The 21,776-nt window shown below is 34.6% G+C and overlaps 2 protein-coding genes and 1 long non-coding RNA gene across 8 annotated transcripts; 2 read left to right on the top strand and 1 right to left on the bottom strand.

Annotated features, from left to right (window-relative positions):
- The first annotated feature begins 693 nt into the window (after positions 1-693).
- On the top strand, positions 694-3,781 carry LOC122291552 (glycine-rich RNA-binding protein 4, mitochondrial-like). Of its 2 annotated transcripts, none has more exons than XM_043099327.1 (4): positions 694-853; positions 940-1,008; positions 1,122-1,228; positions 3,385-3,781. In XM_043099327.1, exons 1-4 carry the CDS (start codon positions 817-819, stop codon positions 3,397-3,399), a joined length of 228 nt encoding a protein of 75 aa, XP_042955261.1. In that variant the 5' UTR covers positions 694-816; the 3' UTR covers positions 3,400-3,781. The 2 variants fall into 2 exon arrangements, with proteins under 2 accessions (XP_042955261.1, XP_042955260.1); XM_043099326.1 differs by having other exon boundaries at positions 3,381-3,781.
- A 3,164-nt stretch (positions 3,782-6,945) lies between these two features.
- On the bottom strand, positions 6,946-14,802 carry LOC122291550 (probable histone H2A.4). Its single transcript, XM_043099324.1, has 6 exons — positions 14,461-14,802; positions 13,845-14,053; positions 10,664-10,740; positions 10,463-10,569; positions 10,302-10,364; positions 6,946-7,257 (listed from the first exon to the last, which is right to left on the bottom strand). The coding sequence occupies exons 1-5, from the start codon at positions 14,656-14,658 to the stop codon at positions 10,317-10,319; spliced, it is 639 nt and encodes a 212-aa protein (XP_042955258.1). The 5' UTR covers positions 14,659-14,802; the 3' UTR covers positions 6,946-7,257; positions 10,302-10,316.
- A 2,336-nt stretch (positions 14,803-17,138) lies between these two features.
- On the top strand, positions 17,139-21,719 carry LOC122291551. 5 transcript variants are annotated; one of them, XR_006236672.1, is made up of 4 exons: positions 17,139-17,963; positions 19,107-19,144; positions 20,890-21,001; positions 21,125-21,719. It is a non-coding gene; the product is annotated as an uncharacterized LOC122291551 (long non-coding RNA). The 5 variants fall into 5 exon arrangements; XR_006236673.1 differs by having other exon boundaries at positions 20,851-21,001; XR_006236674.1 differs by lacking the exon at positions 19,107-19,144.
- The last annotated feature ends 57 nt before the right edge of the window (positions 21,720-21,776 follow it).

Here is a 21,776-nt window from a genome sequence, read left to right as displayed (position 1 = left end):
ACATTTTGTTCCTTTTATTATTATAAATTAGATTAACAAAATTATAAAATTAATAATATTTTATTATTATATAGAGTTTAGATGGATAATCCAATGTGAGATTAGGTTTTGAGTGAAATAAGTAAAAGGCAAAAGGTGTGATATTAGGCAAAGTTTGACTCATGGGATAGCCAATCTAATACTAATGCTCTAAAATCAACTCAATCGTTTAGTGTGGCTACTAAGCTATTTTTTAAGGGAAATAACAGATATTTTTTTAGTTATGCTACTAGTCATCTCACACCACACACCATACATGTTTTATTTTTTTTTTCTTTTTTATATTATTCCTACTAAACTAATTGAATTATTCTACTTATCATCTATATACTACATACTTGTTATGAGAAAAAGAAAAAATAAATTAAAAAAGATATAGTGTGTAGAGATGCTAAATAGAATTATTCATATTTTTTCACAACCTTCTATACAATTATGTTTTAAATGACCGATATTTTAATAAAATAATTTATAAATATAAAATAATTTAAAAAATAGTCTAATTTTACCGATCCAAAAAAAAAATTAGTCTAATTTTAAAATATAATTATGTAAAAAATTGTGAAAAGATTGCATATGTTTTATTCGTTTCTTAATATCACGGCCATGTAATTTTTATTGAATATATATTTATAAATATAAAAGCGCCCTTAATTTAGACTCGAGATTGTAGCACTAAAACTGAGATGCGAAGTCTTGTCCTCATCATAAACACTTGCAGAATTTGTCTGAAAAAATAAATAAACACTTGCAGAAGAACACCCATTTAGAACCGAGATGGCTAAGAGAATGAAGCCGCAGCTCTTCGTTAGCAGTACTCTCTCTCTCTCTCTCTCTCCCTCTCTCCTGAATGGGTTTTATTCAGAGCCATGGTTTTTTATTCTTCCTTTTTCTGCTTAGGATTATCCTTTTTCACCACAAATGAAAAACTGAAGGCATTGTTTTCGCCATTTGGGGAAGTTACAGAAGGTATGCTTTCTTTATCATCGACTTTTGGGCTGATTTTGTTTCTTCTTAATTATTTTCGGGTGGAAATTTATCGACAGGTTTTTATTTTTGGATTGTTTAATTTGTTTATTTAGCGAGGCTAGTTAAGGACCCAAGAACCCAAAGACCCAAAGGGTTTGGTTTTGTAACATTCGATTCAGAGGTTGAGGCTCAGAATGCTTTGAAGGCCATGAATGGCAAGGTATTATCTCTCTCTCTCTAAACTCCTTGAATTAGCTTAAATTGATGAATTCACTATAAATTTACTCGAACTGTCATGTGCATATACCTTATCCCTAACATGTCCGACTTTTTTGGGACAAGTTCTCTGTTTAAATTAACAGGTATCGGTAAATTGACTTTTTAAAACAATCAAGAAACGTGATTGCCTTTAAAAAACAAAAAAGATTAGGTAAGTAGTGTTCTTATGGTTCGTTTTAGGGGAAGGTGAAGCTTTAGAAGATCAATTTTTAGATTCTTAAGAAGTTGAAACATAGAGATAAGGTGCCATCATGAAATTGAGTTTTGCATTCATAGAAGTATATATGTAATGACTGGACTAATTGATTGTGCACTTTGTTCTAGTGTAATACCTAAGAATTTCAGTTATATGGGGGGGGTTTTTCTCTCACTGCTGTTCAATATCCGAGTTAGATACTGGAAGTTATTCATGTTTGTGAGGAGTGTTAAAGGTTCATATATGGTTGTATCTGTAATTTTCTCCTACCGCAGAGTGTAGTAACTGGGATATGTTTCGAAGAAAGCATATACCATTCCAGTTTCAGTACATTTTTAGAAGAGGGTAAAAGATGCCCTCCCTCCAATTTATCTTGTTAGGAATGAGACTTCTCTATATGAAGTATTTTCCCACGTTTCATATGTATTTTTTATGCCATCATCCAAAAAGTTGAAGGGTTGAATTTATACCATCAAAAGGGGAAAGACAAAATCAAGCTCACATTGGAAGCCCAATAAATCAGATACTGCATAGGTGCCAGTAACTAAATGGAAAATCACAAGGAAGGTTGCCTGAGAAACTTGAGTGAGAAAAGGATAGTTTTCTGGAACCTACTGTTTTAAGGTAGCGATTTTCCTTTCTTCTGCTAATGCTGGCTATTGGGCAACAGGCTCAGTGGAAAAGTGGGAAGCGAACCCTTGATTTACCAGGCTACTTATGTTTCTGTCTTTGTTATAATCAACAAAATATCTGATGAAACCTCTAGGGCATGGCAACCGTGAGCCAGCTTTGCAGTTAATTAGCAGAAGGCAGAGGTCATTTTCCTTAACGAAAGTGATGCTGCAGGTGTAATATCATGCATCCAGGGGAGAAGCTGGGATGGACTATCCTGGGCTGAGGGGGCAGTGCCAAGGCATAGTTTTTTTTTTTTTTTTGACCTTTTCAAGGAAGAGAACTTATGCCCCAATTTTATTAATAACGCCCACTTTCAGTAGAGGAATACTATTTACAAGTGCCAGGGGCATAGCTATAGGGGCTAATCTTGCGGTATTTGATGGATCAACATCATGAATTACCCTGAGAATTTGCAAATCGTGAGAGTTGCAGAATGGAGATTAGTGTTCTGGCATTTCCTAAATAAAATAAATTGGCAAGAGAGAAGAGTTCATCGGGGCTGGTTCCTAGGCTAAAGAAGAAACCATAAACTCATGCAATATGTAATTGTACATTGCTCCATAAATAGATATTTGTAATCGTAATGTGTTTAATACAGGAACATCATGCTGATAACAGAGAATTCTCCTTAAATTCTCAACAAGGATGTATGTAGGGGTGTAAATGTAATGTCCTTTTTTCCTGTCAGATCTATGCCCCCCCTCCCCCTTTCCCCCAAAAAAATAGTCTTGCCCTTGATTGTCTCATATTTAATCATGTGGTAGAAGGGAAAAAAAAGAACTTTTAATCTTCTGTACAATACACATGTTAGCTCTCATGCTTTTAACTCTTCGGCGGTATTATTTTGTTCCTCACCAAATCATTGATTGATTTGTCATGAGAAGTTTTTTTTCCATGCACTTCTCTTTGATATGCTTGATAGAAAGAGCCTTCCTGATTTGTTAACAAGAATAATATTGGACTGAAACAGCTTTTTCCCGTTATGTTTTACCATCTAGCCAAAAGGAAAAAAGGGTGAAATTTGGAGTATAGTTTTCACATTTCCTTTGTATTTTACATTCTATATGGCATGAATTGGAGGTTCAACCCTCTTCCCATATATGCTGTCGGACAATCCAATGATGGCATTAGCATTGTTGTGTTTTGTGGTTGATTATATAGCTAATATTTTCAAATCAGCAGCCTTCTTATTTATTGACTTTTGTCTTTCATAACTGCAAAGATAGTTGATGGGCGGCTGATTTTCGTTGAAGTTGCAAAGACAAGGAGAGATGAAGATGCTACCTCTTGATAATAAGGCTCACTTGGGTGTTCCATCTAGGGATTGAAAGCAAGATTCGGTGTCAAATGGTTAACAAAAGAATGTTTCTCAATAGAATAGTTCGGATTTCAAGCCGCAGGTTCCCCCAAAACCACAAATCATTTGTAGTCATAGGTGGTAAACTGAGTTGATCCTGTCTTGTTTTAAGGGAGATCGGATTCTGGAAGATTATATGGGCGTTAGGTGGTAAACACTAGAAAAAGCTGGGCAAAAATTTATTGATTGGAGGTAGGAAAGAAGTTCCTATGTGCCATGACATGTTATTGTTCCTCTATTATAAAAGTTTTGAGGTGTCCCCAAAACATTGTCTACTTTTTTTTATACATTTATATGACCTTCCTCATTTACTTCTAACTTCCTTTGGAAAGTGATATTTTACTTTTGATTTCCAAACTTCCCCCGTTTTGGTGACATGGAATGGAAAATTTGACAATCGATATCACCGGTTATGATCTGACTATTAAAATTGTGTCACGTGTCCAATTTTTCATCGATTTTAGCGAACAGATATTTACTCATCCCAAAATAAAAATGAAAAATTCTTCTGGTCATTCTCATATTTCACATACCACACTTATTTTAATTTTTTTTTTTATTTTTTCTATAATAAATATGTAGTGTGTAGATGATAAATAGAATAATTCAATTAGTTTAATAAGAATAAAATGAAATAAAAAATAAAAAAAATAAAAAATAATATTTTAATATATAAAATGTGTGGTGTGAGATAATGTGTAACATTTTTCAATAAAAATACATGTTTTCCACAAAACGATTAGGAAAAAGATTGGCTTGGCTCTACTTGCTGCCTCTTTTTTCTTTTCTTTTCTATTTTTTTTAAAGCTTTACTTCGTGCTTGATTAAAGAGAGAGCCAACGACAAAAAAGAGAGACAGTAATAGTGGTTAAAACACAAGCCTCAGTTAATTTCATGGGGGAATAAAGCAAAATTAAGAACTGGATCAAGATCCACCAACTCCAGTCAATTTGCCTCCACCTCACGATCCCTCTGCTGAAATAAGCAACAACTTTTCCTTCATTGCTCTCACCTTGACCACAGAAACAAATGGTAAAAATTCTCAACCCAAAATTTTCTCTTTCTGGGAACACGAGAATCCATGCATTCTCAGTGGTCTCTTCCTTTTGAACACAATACTAGAAAGGGAGAGAATTTATCCAGAAAGAAACGAAAGAAGGAATCAAGCATGTGGATAAAGGATTACTTTACGAAAGGAAAAAACACGTTCTTTGCTTCAACTTGCAGCCTAGATAACATACGAATATCACTTCGAAGAATGAGAAATATTGTTCTTTCATTCTAGATTTTTTCATCTTCAATCACACAATTAATGTGGTAGATTTGAAATAGTCTCATATGTCAGACATTTAATAGATAGTCATTTAAAATGCATAATTAGAAATGATAAAATTTAAGATAAAGAGTATTATTTCTGTCCAAAAAATAAATAACATAAATAAATGAGATCCATTTCAATAGCATAGCAATACTTGATTCGTAAGAAATTTTAATTTTAAATTTTTCTAGTAAATCAAGTCTTACTATATCAATGAAACCAATGTTAGACTTTGCACATGGACTTCCCAATAAAATTTTCCCTTTGGAAACTATGTCGTTTTTCTTTGGCAAGAGAAGAGGGTTGATGTTAGGAAGGACACCGCCATGAGCAATGGTAACACTAGCAAGCATTATTGAACCGTTATGGATCGAGAAAAATATAAAAATAAATTTAACTGTCATCTTAGATTTTATTAATATCGGTCATACTACTTGATTTAATGCATTTTATTAAAACTTCATATTTACTTTACAATAATATAACTTACTACAAATCAAATTAGTTTGTAAATTATTTTTATAGAATCTCTTTATAAATAAATAAAAATTGCTCTCATCTCCCTCCCTTCCAATTATCAAAACTTAAATTGATCTCACCGTAAAATAACTCAATCAGGCATCGACTCATCAACATATAACTTACACCTAAGTACTTGGGGTTTTCTTATTTATTATTTAGACAACTTATAATATTTTTATTTGTATTTATCAAAAACAAAATAAAATCTTTTGTATTTGCCTTACTTAGATTGTACACAGAAAAATAGTTTCAAGAACTCAATTTAGAAATGGAGGGAAGATCCCATATAATTCATCCTCCGAATCTCAAGAATGGATTTCAATAGAAAATAAACACAAACAACTGGATCTAAATAGATAAGCACATCCATAAACCACCAACTATATGAAGACAATAAAATTCATATGCTTATTGATAATTTTGAGAAGGCCAATCATCTCCATAATTGAGCAAATGCCATTTAAAATATATCACATCTGCAAATATCACTAAATGTCACAAAATATAAAATGAGAACTGGGATTCCTCCATACAAAGACACAAATTACATCCAGTCACTGGTTCAAGAACTCAAAGCTGCACGATTAGGAATCCATTCAATTTTTTCCCCACAACATGTAAACCGAAAGAGAAAGATACAAATAAATGATCACAACACAAATTTCGCTTAATTTAAGAAGGAATACATGTTGAGTTTGACTTGATTTCCTGCTAAAAATACCATTCCAGAGAGTTGGCTTGACTGTTGCTCGATCTTGGCTTGACAGTCCGCTCGAGTAAGCAACCAACTTGTGAGTTCGCTCGACACTCACTTAACAACCAACTCAAGCAAATAACATTTGCTTGACACTTCACTCAAGCAAGTTCTCGCGCCATGGACTATAAATACATGCTTTTCTCATGTATTTTTCTACTCATTAGCAGCCAATCATGTAAAGTGAGAGAAAATCATTTTATGAAAAATCCTCAGAATTCATTGGATGTATTGAATCTTTGGAATAGATAATTTTGTAATTGATCTCTTGTACTCCACCTTTGTTCATAATGAATTCGTTGAGACCTACCCCGGCAATGGACATAGGCTTACATTGAGCAAAACCACTTATATCTTAGCATTCTATGTGTAATTGTTGTTATTTCCTTTTTTGTTTTGCTTCCGCTGTTATACTTCAAATTAGCCTTTAATAACCGGTTTATCCAAACAATACATCAATCAACTACATCTAGACCCACTTGCTCCTAGCACCACTCTAATTTGCCTGCACCTCCACTCTCCCTGCTCAAATAAGCAAAAAGTGACTCTACAATAAATATAGTAGAAATGGAAAATGCTTAACCTCAGAAAAGCATGCAGTACTATAACCTTAGAGCCCCAAAGAAACTTTGAGCTTCGCTCAAACCCTCACCTAAAAATGAATTTGGATTTGTTCGACTTTAGAGGGGAAAAAACTACTATACTAAATCATTCTGCAACTTCCAAATCATTCCTGCTTGATGTCCGAACCCTTTCTTACTTTCTGATAAAAGGTTTTTTTGCCCTTTCCTTTCTTTCTACTAATTTTTTTTAATTCATCCCTTGAGTTGAAACTCTTTCAAAAATTGTTGCCGATGCAATCTTTAGGAATTATTAGAAAAGGTACGGGAAACAGGGGGAACAGGGAACTTGACCCAACCATACAATCCTCAAGAAATGAAAGAAAATCATCCTTTTTTCCTGAAAGTATACTGCCTTTTGGAAACAGCTTGGTCAAGACTTTGTGTAACATGCTGAGGACTCAACAGCATACAACACTGAAAAATCTATCAACACAACCTTTAATAGCATCCGGTTTATCATTTCCTGTTGAAACAGATTGAGCCTTGGAGATGCAACCATGAGATGGTGGGATGCTAACTGCTTACCTGCACAAAGATACACGCATAAGGTAAACCAAAAGACACTAACGATAAGATGGTCCTATCTCCTTTCCAACCACCAGAGCCAGCAAAAATGACGACAACAATCATAAGATTCTCTTACATCAAACATTATCACCAGCATGAACACATAATGCATGGCGGGTGCGGAAATGTGTGAAGTACATGATACATCATTAACTGCCAAGGTCTCATCCTAATAACATTAAAAAAAATGGCCACAGAAGTGTGGCCACCACTTGGAGCTAGGCCAAAAAAAAAAAAAAATCATACTTCAATTAAAATGAAATACAACATTGAGTAGGTGAATCACATTTTCTGACAGGTGACTCCTAGATGAGATGTTGAGAAGTGAAACTTCAAAAACATGAGACGGTGAGAAGTGGCAAAACAAATAATGAGAGCTGATTGCTATTTCGAAAGAAACAGTAACCTTTGACTCAATTTTTCCAATTCAAAGGCATAAAAGATGACCTATTCTTCAGGTACCATTGTTTACAGCTTCATCAAGTGAATGCCCGTGGCAAGAAATATTGGAGGAACTGATTAAGTAGAGTGCCCAAGCACACACAACTTAGTCCTATCACCAAATTCCTATATGGAATAAAGCGAACTTTTTTATTTATAGGTGGAAGTTGTTGCGCCTCAAACCTGTCCAAGAATCACACAATACGATATTTAAGTAATTCAGCAATTTGCCTACGTCCACTGGAACCAAAATTCAATATGTTTGTATGAGATTACAAACACTCAAAGTTTTCTCACGTCCACTCTCTGGTTTTGCCCTCTGTTCTGGGTTTCCCCAAAACCTATATTTCACCCATAGCCGCCTTGATCGCTCACCTCAGTGAGGATAGTTTACACCATTGCAAAATATCTCCTTTTATAAGAGAAGCCCACCTAACGTAGCCACCATTGTTAACAAACATGAGGAAATTTCCAGCAGCTATCATTGATTGTTAAGAGGCTGTTGCAGCCTTCTAGGACTAGTGGAAAGCTTCTCTTGGTGAGTGGGAGGTTGCATGTTCACATGCAATTCACACTTGGGGGGTTTCCAACAATCACCCCCTCCACCCAAGTGTGCCAAACTAGAATGCTATAAATTGTTGCATCCTCCAAATGATTTCACCCCATTATTGGAATGCTTGTTAGCCATGAGAGATTTCCGCTATCAAATGCATCTACAGGTGCGTTTTCAAATGGATGTCCAGATGCCTCTCCAAATGCATCTTCAGATGCATCGGCATTGTCTATATCCACAGAGCTTGCAAGGGATTTCTTCAAATGAGATTTACAAGTGCTTTACTGCACAATCTCAACTCCCTAGAATTCTTCTTTCACTCAAGTCTATGAATCCACACTCATGCACACCTTGAGCAAACTGAGTTTCGCTCGAACCACAACCGAGCGAACAATCTACCTAATACCTTTACAACTTTCAAACCAGACTCCATAATCCTACAATCACCAATCTCCAACTTGGAGACTGGTTCTCAACATGCCAACTTCTATCTCCAGCATAATTCCTTATCATCTCTGCAATTTTACAGCTCATGTCTTCAAGTTAGAAGACTAACTAAAGTGATGCATAACTTTAATTTATCACGTACAGTGCATTTAAACAACACATCTATATAGGGCAACACATCTCCCACTGCACTGGGAATCAATGGTCTCGCACGGACCTTGACACATATCAGAGAACCTATTGCTAAGGTCTCCATCTCTGACCTAGGCGACTAACTCCTCATCCTACTGCTAACATATCTTCTCTTCAGTTGATGTGCCCATCTTGTGTGCAATCTTTGCTAACTTCGACTTGCATAATCTCCATTCTTGCAAAATTTTTCTTTATATCGTAGTTTACTACCTTCATTCAGCAGGATATAGTGTAAGGTAGTAACCACCATGGAGATCTGATCGTCTTGGCAGTCATGCAATCATCAACTTTAGGTGTAGACATCCCTAGAACATCTGACGCTCTATTTCCATCTCTCACACATTTGCTTGATGTCATGGTCTAGGGGGATTTCTTCAGGTTTATATGGGAAAAAATAAAACTGACTCCCTTTTACTTCCTCATCTAATTCACACGACCATTACCACAAGCCAAGACCAATGAATCATTCGTGACTTTCCACACCTTTTTGAGAAAACACTATTGAATGATTGTTGTCTTTAACAATATTGTACATTGCAAGAAATACGACGTTATGTATTTCTTCAGTCACCATATTCACAACATCATTCTCAATTTTTTCATGATTTTAGCAGTCTTTTGTGGCCTGTCTTATCACAATTCCTAGCGAGTCATCTGTTGTCCATATCTTGACTTGCCTCTGCCCTTATTCCTGGATTTTGACTAATCCAAGCTTTTGCTCTAATTATCAACATTCAAGACCAACAAACTCGAGATCTTGCCAGAATCTCTTCTGCGCACCTCCTCATCTAGGATAAGATCTCTTACATTATAAAACTCCAACTTTGACTTTTTTGCATAATTACTCATAGTCATTCTCATGACCTCCAAACTTTTTAATCACAATGCCAAATACTATTGGGCAAAAAAGTATCTATTGTTAGAAAACCCCCCAAGTGTGAATTGCATGTGAACATGTAACCTCTCACTCACCAAGAAAAGCTTTCCACTAGACCTAGATGGCTGCAGCAGCCCCTCAACAGTCAAGATAGCTGCTGGAAATTTTTCCATATTTGTCAACAATGGTGGCTACGTTACGTAGGCTTCTCCTATAAAATGAGATATTTTGCAACGGTGTAAACTATCCTCACTAAGGTGAGCAATCAAGGCAGAGGACTGTGGGAACCCTTTGAGAGATAGAGAGCTTGTTTATGAGTGTTTGTAATTTTGTACAAACACATTGAAAATGCTGAGTTTCCGCTCCAGTAGAAATAAGCAAGTTGCTGAACTACTTAAATATTATCTCTATATCGTCTCGTATGATTCTTGGACAAGTTTGAGGTGCAGCAGAAGTGAACTAAATAAATTGAAGAATATAACCAAGTAGTACCTGAAATTTATGCTTTTATCCCCGGTGTGCATAGTGCACTCGAATATTTCTGCCATCTAATGACTGAAGAGGATCATAAAACACAGCTTTCGCCAATTACATTATTTTCAACACTAAGCACTCAGCCGGGGGGGGGGGGGGGGGGGGGGGGGGGGATTTACCTGGCCATCCATTTCATTTAGAGCTGTGGTGGCTGCAGTTTCAGAAGTGAACCGCACAAACCCATACCCTTTCGATCTCCCACTCACGTGATCACATATAACTTTAGCTGCTAAATATGACAGCTAAATTTCCTTCAGGAAGTCTGAGTTCATTTAGACCTAAAAAAATAATATACTACCTTTATGATCCAACTATATTACCTTCAATTATCTCACCATGTTGTCCAAAAGCATCCTTTAGAACAGCTTCATTGGTGTCATAGGAAAGCCCTACAAGTACGAATAAACATTATGCTAACAAAACCGGCCACAATAAGAAATGATAATTCTCAGGAGACTAGAGAACAAAGGCTCCACAAATCCGAAGCACACAATATGTTTTGAAGGTGCATTTCCTGGAAAGTGCCTACTGATAAAAATACATAAAGAATATTGCCCAGGAATATTAAAGGATTAGCGTGCTGAGTAAAAATAGATCAGCTTATGACGCTAGCATCAGCTTTAAAACCTACTATTACAGATTCCATCTTCATTGTAGACTGAATGACCCAATTGGGCGTCACTTGCATCAGATTAACACTAAAATCAACATTTAGACCATGGAGTGAGGAATTTTGAAAACTTAATCGGTACATACAGCACGAACAAAGATACCTCTTACTTATCAAAAAACAATACAGCACGAACAAATAATTAATGAGGAATGTTGCTTAATTAGCTATATAGAATAAGCATACTTGCTTCTGGAAGCAAAAATTGATTCCAACAAGCTAGCCAAAGAGAGAAGGAAGAAAAGAAATCCGCTAGAATTCAATTTGGGAGCTAATAATTAATAACGAACTCCACCTATAACAGTTTTGCAACTAGAAATAAGATTTTGATACTGAATTTTCTTTTCTAAAAGAATAAGTCGAGTACAAATCAATACTTCAACATGATTGCAGACTTTGTAAAATAAAAAGAGAAAAAAAAAATACAAAATGCCAAAAAAAGATTTTGAAGGTAAAAACTGCCCATCCGAAAATAAGATTACGACTGAGAAGGGCAGAAAGCCTGGGTTTGGTTACCGAGAAAACCAGGCAACAAAAAAAAACAAAAAAAAAAAGGCTAGATAAAATGCCTGAACTCAAGCACTTGCGTGAGATGATAAATGGTAGGAAACGCAAATGAAAAGGAAATCGAAGGTTGAAATGAAAGTAAGAGAAAAGGACCTCCAACGAAGAGATTGGTGGAAGAGTGGCGAGGGGCACACAACCATCTGGCTGAGGGAAACGTACCGGAAAAACGAACGCCACCTCTCGCGAATTGCATTTCTTCTTGCCGTGCGCCGGCTTTGGGCGTATTATAGCGTCTTTTAGCGACTAGATAAAAGAAAGGCGAAGAGGTTTGCCGCGGCCCCCTCATAATCCCCTTTTTCTCATATTTAATTATATTTGTTAATCTTCCTTCCATATTTTCTCATATTTAATTATATTTGCTAATGTATCTCCTTTTAAATTATCAAAAATTTTATTTACAATTATTTTTTTTATATTTTTTATATATTATATTAATATAATTAGTTTCATCATTTTTTTAATATAAAATAAATATTTTAATTATCAATAAATTATACATAACATAATAATATATCGAGAAACGATACTTTATCATGTAGTACTAACTATATGTAATATCCCATATCAAAAAAAAAAAAAAAAAAAAAAAAAAAAAAACTATATGTAATATAATAATTTACTTGTAAGATATACTATACATAGCTACCATTTGCTCCCACACCCTGTTTTTCATTTTTAATGTCAGATCATCACCAAATTCATCTCTCTCATCTCTCTTTCTCCTAAAGCTCTCTCTCATCAAGCTCTCTTCGACCTCTCTCTCCTCAAACTCTCTCTCTCTTTAACTTCTCTCTCTCCCTCAACCAAAACCCATTTCTTTCTATCTATTCATTTCTCCATTTCTTGCTCCAAAACCCATTTCTTTCTATTCCATTTCTTGACTATTCCATTTTTTTCTATCTATTCGTTTCTCCATTTTAGCCAAAAACCATTTCTTGTTCCAAATCCACCTCTGATACTCTTATCTGATACCCATTTCTTTTTACTCCTGCCTACACTAGAAGATTCCCATTACTCTATTAGCCTTGGGCAAAAGAGTTCTTGATGCATTTTCATTCATTTGGAGCGAGTTTTGAAAAGCCAAATTTTTTTTTTCCATGATTGAGTCTAACTGCCACATAAGGTATGGATGTAATATGAATTAAAGGACTCATGAAAATAATAATTCTAATTGTTAAGATGGATGAAAAATGAATATAGTACAAGCTAATCATTAAACCTTAACAGAGAGCACACAGGCCAATTTTGAAACCTTGAACTGCAAAATGCAAAACTTCTCATAGTTTGGAAGGTACAAATATATTTATGAATTATCGTGTGGTTTGGGAACACATTTCATTATACAAAGAAAATAGGCAAAATAGTGTATGAAATAAGAGAATTGATTTTACTTCTCATCATTAATGCTTGCCACAAATATTTATAGCTGGTAACTAAATTCAAATACAAAATTTTCATCTCATCACCACAAATTTTTCAAATTTTTATATAAAATATAATAAATAATTTAATTTTTTAAAATCACAATTTAACTTTTTCAAATTCTAAAATAATAATATTATTAAAATATAATATTTTAAATTTTTATCTAAAACAAAAAATTCTAATCTCACTTTCCAAAAACCTAAACCTAAAAGATGTGAGCCTTCCACAGCATGGTCTCACATAGCCAATTCATCCTACGATAACTAGGACAACAAACGATCAAATTTATCACCAATCTGGCTTTCAGAAGTGTAACACGAGTGAACGACACGCAGCCGTCATCCGACAGAGTGAACGCCTGGTCAAATATCTACAACTCAAAGTATGGGATGCCAAATGCAATAAAGAGTGAAAGGGACAGAATTTATGCTAAAAAGGGCCATGAGAAAGACCCCAACATGTGGAAGCAAAGATTACTTTAGGAAAGGATTGTCCTTCGCTTGAACATGTAGCCCGATTAGCATATGGACGCCATATCATAAAATAATTAACACAGGAATTCACATCTCCGTTAACCTTAAAAGCATCCAAATTGTCATAACAAATGTTCGAGAAGAAAAGCAATGAGCGACTAAATATCAGCAATGGAAACAAGTAGTTTCATCGATCCATTAATTCGAAGAGGAAAGACTAGCAGAGACATCAAAGTGCTTTCGAAATCAGTTTTCACCTGCACGAGAACAAGATTGGATCCAACCCATATTACATACAAATGAAGAAAGAAGCGTCTATTTTGACTAGAGTAAAGCTACGCCTTCTTTGGGGACTTGGTGGCCTTGGAGGGAGACTTGGGCTCTTTGGGAGCCTTGTCGCTCTTCTTAGGCAAGAGAACAGGATTGATGTTGGGAAGGACACCACCATGAGCAATGGTAACACCCGCAAGCAATTTTCCAAGCTCCTCATCATTCCTAACGGCCAGTAGAACATGCCTTGGAATTATCCTATTCTTCTTGTTATCACGAGCCGCATTTCCAGCCAACTCCAAGACCTTTAAACACATTAAACTCAATCATTTCAAAATCCAGACAGGGAAAAAGAGAAGTTTTCAAGCAACCCATAGTAGATTAGTATCAAATAAGAAAAGAAAGCAAACGCAAACACTTGTCTTTCTACATCTTGTAGACCTCGGAATTACAAAGAAACGCATCAAAACAGCGTAATTTTTAAGTTCTTAATTCCTTTGAAAAATTACGAAATGAAGTAATGAGTTGAACGACGAAATACATTCTGTGAAAATACAGAACAGCAACTTCCTAACTGAACGCAACCCACGAAACAAACAACATTTGATAAAGAACCGCGAAAGATCTAAGAGACAAGAAAGGGCACTAGATAAAATCCAAAAGAAAACATAACTTTAGTCACACGAAGAGACAGAGGGAGAGATTATCGTACCTCGGCAGCTAGGTATTCGAGCACGGCAGCCATGTAAACAGGAGCACCTGTCCCAACACGCTGCGAGTACCTTCCTTTCTTCAAGTATCGGCCTATCCTCCCGACCGGGAACTGCAAACCGGCTTTGACGGAACGGGAAACCGGCTTCTTTTTGGGGCCACCACCGCCTCTTCGTCCTCCCGCACCCTTCTTCTCCATCGGACGCTACTAACACAGACGCCGGACGGCCGACCGAGCACTTCGACTGCAACAAAATCAGATTTGAACGAACGAATTTCTTGCCTTAGGGCAGATTGACAGAAATGGGGACAAGGTGGAGTCTGATGGGGGGTGGTGCACGGTTTTTTATATCTAATAGATGTGCGAAGTGCGAAGCATGTGCGACTGGGCGTTGAGTGGATTGGAAAGTGTGAGGGTCCTGACCGTGGGATTCCATCCTTATCGACGGCTGTGGGGTTGGGGAAGCGCGTGTAGGGGAGTTTTGTTCGTTCCATCCGTGTGTTTTGAAATGGACCAATGGGGAAGCGAGTTCCATTTTTTAAAAATGAAATTTCTTCGGTAAATATTGTCAGTTTCCCGCTTCAATTTTCAATTTTTCACCAAGTTAATATTTTCTGTTTTTTTTCTATTTCCAAAGTCTTCACAAGAATAATTAATGGAATATAGTGATTTTAGAAAATAATTTTTTTGGCCATTAAAGTGATGGTTTCTCTAAATGAAATAATTTGTAATTGAAAGTTTTTTCCTTTTACTTCACAAATTATCTTGTGAAAACGAAATGAAAAATGGGTTTTTAACTTGCCACTATTATTTAGGGTTGCTTTACATTCAAAGATGAGATGGTTAGGCCCTATTTGAATTTAGCAAGTATTTCATTCCGTTCGATTTCATCTCATCTCATCTTATTTTATTATTATAATTTTTTTAAATTTTTACAAAAATTATAATAAACAATACAACTTTTTTAAATCTCTTTTTCTTTTTTTTCTTTTTTTTTTGTAGTTTTTTTAAATCTTAATTCAAATTTTTCAAATTTCAAAACATAAATAATATTATAAAATGATATTTTAATAATATTTTGTTTATTTTTTATATAAAATCATCTCATCTCATCTTATTTCATCTAATCCAAACCAGCCTAGATGAAATATTAAAATTAAATAAAATATTATTACAATATTATTTTAAAATTTAAAAAAATTAAATTAAAATTTTAAAAAATTAAATTATTTATTATATTTTATATGATAATTTAAAAAAATTATAACAATAAGATGAAACACTTTCCAAATTCTTTCACCAACAAATGCGATCTACGCACTCTTCAACGTATGATCGTATTCACCTCTGGAATGTATCCACCTTATCACTTAAGTATTTCAGGTCGTATTCAAAGCAGCACACTTATGAGTTTTGGGACTTTTCAAACAACCGCATTTAGTGGTCCTGTTTTTAATTCATTTAATTCGATATTATCTTATTATTATAAATTTTTTAAATTTTTATATAAAATCTAATAAATAATTTAATTTTTATAAATCTCAATTTAACTTTTTTAAATTTTAAAATAATAATAATATTAAAAAATAATATTTTAATCAACTTTCATCTAAAATCATCTCATCTTACCTCACTATCCAAACAATCTCTTTAGACTTTATTAAAAATAAGCTAATAAATTAAGTTAATTTAATATAATATGTTAAATTGTAAATTTATTTTTATTATAAAATAGATTTAATATTAAAACTATTTTAAATTGTGAGCTTTATCTTTTAGATTTTTTTTTTTTATGACTATAACACTTATCTAGATCATTGCATAATACGCTACAAGTTTATTTACAAATATATTTCTTTTAATCAATAATTCAAAAACAAAATATAGTAAGAGATGTGGAGTGCCCAATAGAAAAATCTCCTTACAATAACTACAGTACTTAAAATAAATAATTAATAAAATGACAATAAATTATAAGTTCGGGCTCATATTCATTGACTTGGACATGGAGAAGACCACCAAAGGTAGTTTATGATCCCATTAAAACAGTGAAAGTGTTTTATTTTATTTTATTTCATTTTATCATTATAATTTTCTTAAATTTTCATATAAAATATAATAAATAATTCAACTTTTTTATATTTTAAAATAACAATAATATTAAAAAAAATTAACAATATTTTATTTAACTCTTAATTTTCATCTCAACTCACTATCTAAACTGCACATATGTCAATCCAACTAGTAAATCCTTTAGAGCTGTGACTTCAAATCACAACTAATAGAAAGAAGCTACAGTCGAATGTTTTGATGTACTTCGTAGGAGGCATTCAATTCCACTACTCCAATGTTCTTGTTTGGATAAAGTATAAACATAGTTAAATAATTAGACCTAGAAAAACAAGATTGCCATAAGCACCGACCAAGCACGACCACTATGCCGGCATGTGGGGCTTACAAACCGGCAAGAATGAAGTGGGGTCAACAATATTTTGAAAATCCGAAATCATATAATCCACTAGTGCAACGTATGTAGGTGTTGGACACGCATATTTATGACGATATGTAAACCCTGAGCGTGGCTTGTGCGAGTCTGCGACATGTGAGCCATATGTGTTGGTACGGTAGTAGTGATGGTTCTTGTCTTCTTGTTTATCAAGTTCATGCCAACACTTTGGACTCAAGGGTTAAGGGCTTTATTGCATAGCTTTTCAATTTCTTAAACATCTAGGCCTCGTTTCTTTTCAGAGTTGAAACACAAACATTTTCTAGTTTTGTACAGATAAACGATTTGTGAAAACAAGCGATAAGAAATAAGCTTTCATCTCATCTTCAACTTATTCCATCAATGCATCTTGATTGAACCCATACGCTGACCATTGAAGACTAAAAAAGAAAAAACACTAACCACTTCCTATCAACTGATAGACCTGCGTGCCTCTCTCTTCTCTCCTCGTCTATCTACCTCTCTCATTTGCCCTCATTTTCCCGTTACACAAAGTGCTTCCTTTGTTACATAGAGTGCCTCCTTCCTTCCCCAACCTCGAACACTACATTTTTATCAAGCTGCCTAAAACTTATGCTCACTCACAGACTCTGCCTTATGTTGCCCCTGTTGTACCATGCGAAAATTGGCCAAAAGCCCAACCAAAATCTCATATAATCTCATTCTCCCCTCTACAAGAATAGTCCCTTCGCATGCCTTCAAATAGTTGAGATTCCCGTCCCATCTTGGGTAGTGAGTTCAACTTTACCTGCAACTTATTTCACCCCTATGAATCTTGGCATATGCATTGCAGTGGGTTTGTCCACATTTTTGGGGTTGTAGGGTCATTTGGGTCTCTATTATAGAGGAAAATGGGTATAAATTGATGATGCCCAAGCCGAGCCTATCAACCATAACCAATCGATTCTCATGGAGCATCATTGTCCCCAACTCTTGCCATAAAGGCCATGGCACTCTTAGCTCAGGCACGATGGCTCTAGAGACACGATCCTACTAGGTAACCATCTCATCTCCTATTTTTTATTTGCAAAAATTCACCTGCATTAAGCGTGTTATGGACGCACGCAATCGCTAACATTATTGCCAGTTAGATTGATGTCTAACTCTCACCCAATTTCATTTTTGTTGTTTGAGGCCCAAAGGGATACACTTTTTCATGACATAACACGACGCACTAGAGATTGCCATGCTAGGTGGCTTCTTGTTCTGATATAGTGATATGATGATTTTGCCTTTTGACTTGGATGCTTACACAACTATGGGGGAGTCATAGTTATATAATGGAGTTACCAATAAGTTTGAAAGGTCCAAAAATCCATGATATGACTGGATTGAGGCTTAACTTTATGAATGATGGATATAAGCTTTGTGGATCTTCTTTCACAATAAGGCATTTACTAATGTTGATAGATTTATATGTGTACTGATTTTTTTTTTTTTATTATGTTTCTTATGAGTTATGAAACTATCTAACACTATGTCTTAGGTTCAATGATCTCTTTATTTATGCATAATATACACTTTCCTCTTGGGGCTTTTTACATGCTCAAAATATTTGACATCCTGTTGAGGGATACGTTTCCCTTTTCCCCCCCTCTTACTTGCGCTAAAAGGCTTGTATGGCTGGTTGGAGTGGAATAATGTTTGGGCTTGATGATCAGGTTTATTGTAACTGATGCTCAGATTTGGTTATTCTTAAAGTTGGGTGAGAGCTAGACATCAATCTAACTAGCAATAATGTTAGTGATTGTTTGGGTGAGAAACCATATGCTTTTTAGAAGTTCTTTGTTTATGATGCAAGTATGTTTGTGGATATATACCACATTCTGGAAACTTTTAACATACTACAAATATCCGTCTCATCTAGAGGAGTATATTTTCCCATCTCCATAGGTTCTAAATGCTAGGTCCAATGGGATGACACTTATTGTAGGTCTTGTGACCAGTGATCGGGTTTAGTTAAGACATGTGGTATAAGTAGAGGAGGAGCTCAAATTAACTGTACTTAGGTTGATGATTGTTTAGAGGGGTTCAAGTTTGATTAGCAATATTGTACCTCGTCACCTATGTTAGCAAGCTTTCAGTGAATTGCACTAAACTCATGTGCCTGAGTTGACTTGTAGTGTGTTCTGCAATGTAGGTTCATCAAGCTATCCTTCATCAAGTGTGTTCTGCAATGTATGTTTTCCTGCAGCGCAATAGTTTTGTGGGTGATGTGTTTATCTTGCAATGTGTGATTTTATAGTATTTGCAACATTTTGTGTGTTTATGACTACTTTGTCTTGTTGCTATGTGCCTGGTGGTACTGCATTGAGTGTGTTAATGAAAAATGAACTTGGTTTGCCTCTTTTTACTTGTTGTGTTGCTTGCATGTGTAGTTATGAATGGGTGTATGTTGCTTCGATTTTTTCTATTGCTTTGTTGATGTGTCTCCCTTTTGCAAAAATAGAAATATGCATTATATGTAAGGGTGTAAAAAAAATCTGACAAACTGAAAAACTGGCCCGGACCGAACCAATTGTGCCGGTTTTGGACTGGTTCGGTTCGGAACCGGTTCCATAAATGAAAAACCGGCCAGAACCGGTCTGGTTTCGATTCCGGTTAGTTTTGGACCGGACCGGTACTGTTTATATATTAATATTATATATAATATGTTTTATATTATATATAATTTTTAATCACATAAAAAATAATTACATATATATACTAATACTAATATCCTAATAAAGACTATAGTTATACTCATACTCATATAGTTATACTAAATCATCAAAACTAATACTAATATATATCTATACTAATAGTCTAATATTAATACTATTATATTGTCTAATATATTATATAGTTATAACTAATACTAATATATATACTAATAATAATTATCTAATATAGGATTATAGCAGATGTTTTTTTTACACTAGATTTCTTATTTTAGTTTTTATTTTATAGCAGTTTTTTATATAGCAAAATTTTGTTTATATAACAGAATTTTTTTATAAAGCAGATTTTTTATATCAGAACTTTTTTACATAGCAGATTTTTTTTTATAAAGCAGATTTTTAATAGCAGAATTTTTTTACATAGCAGAATTTTTTTGTAAAACAGATTTTTGTAAATGGTAATAGATTTTTAATAAAACAGAATTTTTTAAATCAGTTTTTTTTTTAAACAGAATTTATATGACAAATTTATATTTTATTAAAACTGAAAAACTAGACCGGAATACTGGTTTAGGAGAAAAATCGGTGCGTAATCAATTTTAAAAAATGTAAAACCGGTGCCTACCGATTCGATCCTAGATTTTGTTCAAAACTAAACCGAACCGGACCCGTTACACCCCTAACTATATGGTTTTTCTACGGTGTGCATTTTCTTTCAAGTAAAGAAGATATTGTTAGATATAGAGTAAAGAAGATGAAAAGTAATGCATCACGATGTTATCATGCACTTTTCTAAAACATTTATATTATTTTTGTTTTCTTAGCATTACTATCTACGCTTCTCTCAGCTAACTTACACTCGGCAAGTATGGCCCACTGCCTTTTTATTGTTAAAAAGTCATATTTTCATATGCATTAATTTATGTTACTTGTTGCAATTCTTCACTAGCCTATGTGTCATTTTCTTCAAACATGTAAGTAATATGCATTTTGTACTTATATTACACGGCTATATTCTACATATCCTTCATGTGCGTTTTAAGTTATTTCACATGGATGATATGAGGAATATACACACTAATAGTGAGTTATGGGCAAATGGGATGGAGGATATTTTCATTGAGATATTGTATGGGAATGCCCTTATTGGTGCACTGAGAGTAGGGAGATCACAAGTAGGGGCCACGATTTGTACACTCAATTCCTTGCTATTTTGGGTATAAGGGTGTTTGATACAAACTAAGTGAAGGGCAAAATATAAAGGTTGAAAAGGCAGCGACAATTCACCGATCTGATGGGCCAAACTGGTATAAGATGGGACCTCGACACCAAAACAGTGATAGACAGTGATGAACACTGGACAAATTCCATTAAGGTAAGCAAATTCAACTAACATAAATAAATAAATACCCAACTTATGTGAGAAATAACATGTTTCCTTCTATTTTTATGTCTTTGTAACCAATATCTGAAAAGCTACTTTATATATTTGAACTAGGAAAAATCAGACTGGAAGTAGTTCTGGACCATGGGCTGCCGCAGAAACCTCCTCCACTCCCTCTTTCACTGAAGCTTAGTCCAAAAACTACCGATCTGCTCACCTGGTTCAAGGTCTGTATGGCCACCTTCTTCGGCGTGCACTCTCTCCATGTAACTACCTGAGCATTTCGTGCTAATCTGGATTTCATTTGCTCTGAGACCTTACTTCATGTGCTCTGAGATTTCATTTTTGACTGTGCAACCTCACTTCATGTGGTTTAGAAATAAGAGCCATTGATGGACAACATAAATTTAGAAATTGGTTCCTTAGTACGAAAGAGGGTTAGTCAAAATATGATTTACATAAATTTGATAATTGGTCACTTCATGTGATTTGAACTGATTCAAGAATGCCAAACCACCCAAACTAATTGGTCACAGTGGTCAATGGCTCTTCTTGCAAATATTTTCTACTAAATGTATTCAATTTCAAGTGAAATGAAAATAATTATTGTTTAGTTTTCTTTAGAATCTTGTAATATTTGTTAATGGTCTTGAGTCAGTAAGTTGTTTGGCATGAGTTTCAATGAAGTGAGAGAGTGAATCTGTACAAACCAGAGCACAAATCAATGCAAATTATCCCAGTTATCTTCATCAATTTCATGGCAAGT

The sequence above is a fragment of the Carya illinoinensis genome, chromosome 13, assembly GCF_018687715.1.
Source record: "Carya illinoinensis cultivar Pawnee chromosome 13, C.illinoinensisPawnee_v1, whole genome shotgun sequence".
NCBI lineage: Eukaryota > Viridiplantae > Streptophyta > Magnoliopsida > Fagales > Juglandaceae > Carya > Carya illinoinensis.
Note: the sequence above shows the minus strand (reverse complement) of the source record. Positions and strands in the feature narration are given on the sequence as shown.